This window comes from Triticum urartu, unplaced genomic scaffold (assembly GCF_003073215.2).
Source record: "Triticum urartu cultivar G1812 unplaced genomic scaffold, Tu2.1 TuUngrouped_contig_4859, whole genome shotgun sequence".
Classification (NCBI taxonomy): Eukaryota; Viridiplantae; Streptophyta; class Magnoliopsida; order Poales; family Poaceae; genus Triticum; species Triticum urartu.
The window spans coordinates 897-8,281 of NW_024115483.1; the positions used below are offsets into that span (position 1 = coordinate 897).

Below are 7,385 nucleotides of genomic sequence, written 5' to 3' on the forward strand. Positions count from 1 at the left end.
CTACGCGTCCGGAATAACAGCCACTGGATCCAGACTCGCCGACACTGGATCCGGTGACTCACCGCCGACTAGGAGCCAGAAAAACAGAACTTTTTTTGTGAAGGGGAGCGCCACAAGCCGAGGTAAGGTGGAAGGAAGCGTGTCAGCAGGGTGGAGGGAGTGCAGAGAGTGAGAGTGCAGCTGCGTGGCTAGTAGTGGAGTGCAGGTTGAATACAAAGAGTCAATGACATTTTTGCAAGGACATTTTTGCCAAAATATCATTCCGACTGATATTTTGGGGCGGGGGTGTATAAACCAAGCAAATTACCAGACAAAACAAACGATCATCTGATGTTCATAACCGAGCCTACCAACATCAACAAGCATCACGTCAGAGTTCCGCCTCATATATTGCACAATCTCCATCTATGTCGTTTGTTTATGCTAAGTATTGCACAACCTCCATGTGTAACATATGTTTATCCAGACCCCATCTTCGACTATTCAACTACTTAACTTATTTTCCGGCTTGCTCAGCGTTCTCATTGCTAGTTGGCGATGCGGTGGCCCCTTGCTGCATCATTTGCAATTGGATTTGCAACACCTGGAACAAGTGGCATATGCATTACGTGACAATAGACGGCCTTAACGAGAAAATAACTATCACACGGCATCATCTTATTCCCGGCAATCATGCCAAATCATCAGTTACTTCATCTCATTGGTCGCTGCTAGTTACCAGACAAACATTTATATCTTGAGCAATGGCAGCCATGAAAAAGACTATCCTTGGAAGCTGATGAACTATGTTTACTGTCTACGATCATTCTAGTTTCCCATCCAGAATGTTATGACATATATACTTGAATGCTGCATACTGTTCTTTAAGAATCAAGTGTTTGTCAAGATAGTAATGAAACTGAGTACTCCCTCTGTTCACTTTTATAAGACCTTGAAGACATTTCAGACAATATGCAAAACAGCCTATTTTGAGTTGTCTGAAACGACTTACAAAAGTGAACGGAGGGAGTAACTAAAATAGCAGGAGAAACGAACTTATTGGCATGGCTGTCAACTCTCACAACATTGTACGCACAGTTACAAGTTACAACTGCTAGTGACCTATATAAATGTGTAAGTGAGCAATAAACATAAGATCGGGATTATATCCGGTGCACATCATCAATTAGATGCAATCGTGCAAACCACTTTGGCTTCAATATTAAATCATATTAGAAGTCACCAAACAAATGTCAAGGTTGTGTATTAATGTAATATACCCCCTCTCTAAAGAAATATATAAGAGTGTTTTGATTGCTAAAGTAGTGATCCAAACGCTCTTATATTTGTTTACGGAGGGAGTAACATGTAAAATTTCAAATTCAATTCAGTTTGTATTGAGGTTCTAAAAGAAAATGGAAAAATAACAAAAGAAAAGTAAAAAAATCTCCTTTATGTCTTTCTTAGCTAATGTGGAGTTTTTTCTGGAAATTTTGAGGGGTACAATACTCGATATAGTGTACCGTCACAAAACTAACTTTTTTCACCTTCATTTGAGTGTTAAATATATTTGAGGAACATTTGAACCTCAATACAAGGGGGTTTTCTCCACACACACACACACAAAAAAAAAAACAATGTCAGGGGCATATAGAGTGCAATAAATTCACTTATGTGTGAAATCATGCAAACTCTCGCATGAGTAGTTGGATGCTAGTTGCATGGTCTAGATTCATTAGTTAATCGTAGATGTCATCCCTCATTAAAAAAAATAGTATATGTGTTATTCAGAAAGTTATCTATCTGGTTATTACAGCCTTTTCATACACAATCGCTAGTAATCTACAAATACCATGGTTAAGCAGATTGCATTAGGAAGAAAGGTCTTACCTCTATCTGGCTCCTTATAGCCTTTTCATATGCCTTCTGTAGTGAATTTCCAGGGTCCCCGCTACCAGTTGTTGAACTAACTGGACCACGTGAATAAGAAGGCTGAGGTTCTAATGGATGGCTGGTGGAAGTACTTGCTTCTCCTGGTTGTGAAGTACTTGGTGTAGCGTGCAGAGGTCCTGAGTTCCTGATGATTGATAAAGGGCACTTCAATTCATCGGCATGAAAAAGTACTCCCTCCGTCCCAAAATAAGTGTCGTGGACTTAGTACATAGGGAGTATTTGACAAAGTAAATACCGTTGTTTCAATAGTCCATCAGTGCAATAGTGAAACTGACATAGACAGTGACTAACCCAATCTCAGGTAGCTAAGTATGAAGAAAGTTGATCACATGCAGTACTAACTTGCTGTACAAAAGGTCAAAACCCAGAAGGCCAGAACTGAATAAAAGCATGTTAACTTTAATCTAATGCAATAACAATTAAGTTATAATGTGTTCCCACTTAGAAGGCAATGTTAGTGTTTTCCCACGCCATGCATTCATCTCATTTTTTGCTGTTGTGCACTCTTTGGGTCAACCACTTCAATGAGACGACCACAGTGCAGAAACATAAAAATGGCACAACCAAATGCAAAGGATTAGTGGCAAAAAGAAAATTGCTCCAAAGTGCGTATACTTATCACGGAAAAAAAGAACAAGTTCTACCAATTGTTATCCACTATATTAAACCACCATCAACATGGCACAGGCAAATTAAAAAATTATTAACTAAACTGGCAAAGTTTGCAGATATATTCCAAGTCAAAAGTGTCATAGCTTGCAACTGAGAGATCTAAGAACTATGGAAGTTGCAAATGTAATCTATGGGGAAAAAAGAGCCATCATTTATTATCATAACTAATGGATCGCTAGCATAATCATAAAGAGCGTTTAAAGTGTAACCTATTCCAGAAAAACATACCTATTCAAAGTGTTCACTGGAGGATAAGCAAATGATCTCCCATATAAAGAAGCAGCTGAAGCAGCAGCCTCAAGTTTTGCTTGACGCATGTTCACGTTCTCAGTTGGTGCTCCTCCTGAACTTGGAGTACCGGTGCCTGCACCGATTTTCCTTACATTGAATTAGGATTGACATGCAAAACTGGTTGCATAATGTACTACTGACTGATAAAAATGGCCAGATGGTAAAGTACGATTCAAAAACTCAGACCAATGAAGAGAATCTCACCAGGCTGAACTCCAGGTTGAGCTCCATGCTGCTGTGCTGATGCTGCACGTCCATTATCTGGGGGGATAATTGGAGCTCTACATGTTGGGCAAGTATGTTGGCGCTGTAGCCATGACCTCAAACAATGTACATGGAACAAGTGCCCACAAAGCAGCTTCTTTGCTGTGGTCATCTCTTCACGGCAAATAATACATGTGACATCACCCCTGAATATATAAAGAATCTAAATCATAAACAAGTTCAATTGTTGAATCAGTCAATCAACCAAAACAGTACCAATGAAACTAAATGTACTCACGCATCAAGCTCATCTGGTGTGGCATCTGGAAAGCGTTCATTCATGTTGGAAGTCACCTTTCTGTAGCGTATATAATCTGAAATGCGAATTCTGAAGTTGCGGAAGGTCTCATACAGCTCACGAATCAAGTGCAATGGGACACCATAGTTCCTGATATCAAAATAACAGATCAGCCTTAGAAGTTCAAACTACAATATCCTAAGGGGAAAAGAACATTTTATAAAAGAACTTACAGGAAGATCGCTATGAAGAATAGCATATATAAAGACAAGTGCACAAGGTCACTGATAAGCTCCAAATAAAATGTATACACTGCTTTATTCTCCCATTGACCTTCCGCTAGCATGTCGCTGACATAGAATACATACTTCACGAATGTCGACACTGTCGATGTTGCCAGTATCATATACCTAAAACATGAGTCGCACATGTGTGAGCTACTATGAATCTCAATATCTAGAAATAATACATCAGTAATCATCTGCAGAGATCAAGAATAATAGAATTATAACCTGAAGTAAATAACGCAAGATTAATCATCAGCTCAATCTAGGAGCTTTCTCGGGGTATAACTCAATATGGTAGTTACCTTGCCTGAAAGGCATGTCCCGTGCTTTAAAAAGCAATAATCAACAAAGAAATTCCATAACTGGTGAGATTCACCGCAGTTTAGACAACTGATCAAATGATTTGCACTGCTTTCACTTAAATGTATTGCTTAAACTTAGAAGAATAATTCAACAAGTTCCTGGACTTGGATTTTGACAAATGACAATCATAACATACAAGAAAAACTATTCATGGTCTAGTAGATGCGCCAAATGAAATGATTAACTGTTGAGTGCAATAGCGTTAGCCCTGATGCAGAAGTTGCTAGATAAAATCGATGGCAAACATTACTTAAGAATGAGTAACAAGTAACATGTCATCCTACTAGTGCGTCTTCAAGCATATATATAACAAGAAATTCTGATGTTTATATGTGATGTGCTGCATGTTTATTGAAAAATATCCACTTCACATTCACACACGTTACATTAATGGGTGTGTCTAGGGCACATCTAGATGTGCTCTAGTTATTGCACATCTAAGTGAGTGAATCAAGCATAAAGAGAAAAAGAAAAAAGAGAAAAATATATTCACACGAATCGCAATGTAAGATCAATGACATATGACTTAGATGTGTAATACTTATGGCACATCTAGATGTGCTCTAGTTATTGCACATCTAAGTGAGTGAATCAAGCATAAAGAGAAAAAGAAAAAAGAGAAAAATATATTCACACGAATCTCAATGTAAGATCAATGACATATGACTTAGATGTGTAATACTTATGGCACATCTAGATGTGCTTTAGCAGAACTGTACATTAATCTGTCATATCATGAAAGAGAGGCTTTCCAGGAACAGTTTGCATTTTTCACAAACTTCCACCCTTAGGTATATAACCAAAGCATGCCCTCCATATTTGAGATCAAACAGTTGATGCTTTTTTTTTCAATTTGGTCAGACAGATACTATTTGTAAGGTCGTGTGGCATAATAAGGATGCTACTATATTGCAAGCAAGTAAAGGATGATTTACGAAAACTTACTCAAAAGAAAAGAAGATGGCCACAGATGCCTCCCGCTTCTGTATCAGTGAGCCCAGCGAGTTCGCCAGGAAGAGGCAGTCGACGACAAGAAGGAATAGCATGAAGGACACGATCCTTATGTGCGACAGCATTGGCACGGAGGGTGTGGTCTCAATGTACTCGACCCTCTTCTGCGCAAGCCAGTGCAGAGCCTTGACGAGGAGCAGGGCGGCGACCATGGCGAGGAAAGAGACGGAGAAATCCTGGCGGAAGATGGTGACCGCGAAGAGGATCTCCACGACCTCACGCCACGACTGCTCGTTGAGCCGCTCGACCTCGGCCTCCCGGAGCGTCCCCAGGAAGACGCGCTTCACGAGCTGCCAGGCGACGCACATGGCGACGAGGCCCGTGTTGAGGAGCAGCACGAAGCATATCTTGGACGTGGAGAGGTAGACCATGGCCGGGTAGAACTGCTCCCTGCTGCTGAACGCATAGTACACCGACGTTATCGTCGCCAGCAGGCTGAACACCGCGTACGTCTGCAACCGGATCATCTCGGCCGCCGCCCTCGGCGAATCCCCTCGCGAATTCCGCCGGAAACCCTACGCGCGCCACCAGCGGATCACCTGGAGCAGAAAGCGAACATCAGAGGCCCGATCCGCAAAAGTTTCCTCTCGAATTTTGCGCAGATTGGGAGGTGGATCGAAGAGACGCGGGGCGCGAATCCATGCCCTAGGCGAGCAGGCTGCGTCGGAGTGCAGTAGTGTGCTCGTGGTGGCTTACCGATGCGAGGCTGGGGGGCGGTGCCGGAGTGGAATCTCGTCCCGGGATGCGGCGGCGCCCCTATCCGGATTTCGTACCCTTGTGATTGGTTGGATTGGGAGAAACTCTAGGCTGTGGGAGGGGAGATAGCATCAAGGTATTCCACCTGCGAGGACCATGTGAGTGAATTGAATTGGCCCCGCAAAAAAAAAAAGAATTGAATTGGGTGTGGGGAGGAAGAGGGGGCGGGTTCGCTCGGAGAGAAGGGGGGTCTGCACGCCGGCTGCGAGGGAGGTGCGCCGGTGGACATGCGTCGTCGTGCCAGCACGGCGGTGGCGTGTCGCTGGCCAATGGGCCGCATCCACGTGTAGAAAAGACGTGTCATCTTCGGTCTTGTTTTTCTTTTTAATTTCTTTTTTCGTTTTTGAGGGGTTCAATCTTCGGTCACTAGGGACGGGCAGACGCTCCCAAGGGAAGAACCTCTATATTTGCCCAATTAATGTAGCAGAGTAAATTAGCGGCATGTGGCTAAAGGAGAAAATCAAGTATTTCCCACTTTGAATATTTGGCTTCTCAAAATTGCCAACGTTAAGGCCCCGTTCGGGAATAATCCGCTCCACGCTCCACTCCGAGAGCTGACGGAGCTGTAGTACGAAATCTGAGAGCGAGCAAACCGCCGCTTCATAGATTCTAGGAGCCGGTGAATTCTCAAACGGGGCCTAAGAGTTCATGAATTCCTTAAATCAAGGCTCGTCAAAATGAAAAATCTGAAGTTTAGGGCTTAATAACCGCTACAACATCCTAATCATCTGCTAGAACATCTAGGTAATTGGCTGAAACGTAAGAATACCTTGATTGCCTTGGTGATCGGAGACGAACGTGACGACCCTTGCCTGCTTGGAGCAGACATGGTGAAAGACCGCTGCAATCATTCGCGAAGTAGATCTGATTGCCCTGGTCATCGGAGACGAAGGTGACAAACCTTGCCTGTTTGGAGGAGAGCAGACATGGTGAAGGATCACTGCAACCATCTGAGAAGTAGATCTGTAGATGGCATTAGTAAGTCATCGGCATAGCCTTGCGGTGGCCGGCGATGGTAGTTGGTCTTCTGATCTCCTTTTACACTCTTTGTAGGATCGACATTTGAGAATAGATGGACTTAATCAATACGCGCGTGTATGCGCGTGCCCAAAGGGGCGGGTTGAGTGGCGCTGGCGCGTGGGTAGGTGTGGCAAATGACGATAGCGGTTAGGTATGCACGTGTGTATGTGCGCGCCCAAGAGGCGGGTTGAGTGGCGCTGGAGTGTGGGGTAGGTAGGACAACTGGCTATGGGGGTGATGGGGGTCGGGTACGTGCGTGTGTGTGCGCCCAAGGGGCGGGTTGAGTGGCGCTCGAGCATGGGGTAGGTAGGACAAATGGCGACAGGGTCAGATACACGCGTGTGTGCGTGCCCAAGGGATGGGTTGGGTGGCGCCGGCGCGTGGGTAGGTGGGGCAATTGGTGATGGCAGTCAAGTACACGTGTATGCGTGCCCAAGGGGCGGTTTTGCGTGGCGTTGGCGCGCGGGTAAGTTGGGCAAGTGGCAATGGTGGTCAGGGACATGCGTGTGTGCGCGCCCAAGGGGCACATTGAGTGGCACTGGCGTGTGGAT

The 7,385-nt window shown here is 44.1% G+C and overlaps 1 protein-coding gene across 1 annotated transcript; it reads right to left on the minus strand.

Moving 5' to 3' along the window:
* Positions 1-288: 288 nt before the first annotated feature.
* Positions 289-6,001, minus strand: LOC125528416 (ERAD-associated E3 ubiquitin-protein ligase HRD1-like). The gene is made up of 8 exons (XM_048692897.1): positions 5,755-6,001; positions 4,993-5,597; positions 3,631-3,807; positions 3,398-3,547; positions 3,100-3,305; positions 2,833-2,968; positions 1,870-2,056; positions 289-583 (listed from the first exon to the last, which is right to left on the minus strand). Exons 2-8 carry the CDS (start codon positions 5,523-5,525, stop codon positions 497-499), a joined length of 1,476 nt encoding a protein of 491 aa, XP_048548854.1. The 5' UTR covers positions 5,526-5,597; positions 5,755-6,001; the 3' UTR covers positions 289-496.
* Between the last annotated feature and the right edge of the window lie 1,384 nt (positions 6,002-7,385).

Excerpts from the sequence above, each read along its gene's own strand:
- LOC125528416 (XM_048692897.1), bottom strand. The coding sequence starts at position 5,525 with ATGATCCGGTTGCAGACGTACGCGGTGTTCAGCCTGCTGGCGACGATA. Across the intron at positions 3,548-3,630 it reads TTCTTCATAGCGATCTTCCT|GAACTATGGTGTCCCATTGC; the intron begins GTAAGTTCTTTT and ends TTTTGATATCAG. Across the intron at positions 3,306-3,397 it reads ACACCAGATGAGCTTGATGC|GGGTGATGTCACATGTATTA; the intron begins GTGAGTACATTT and ends TTATATATTCAG.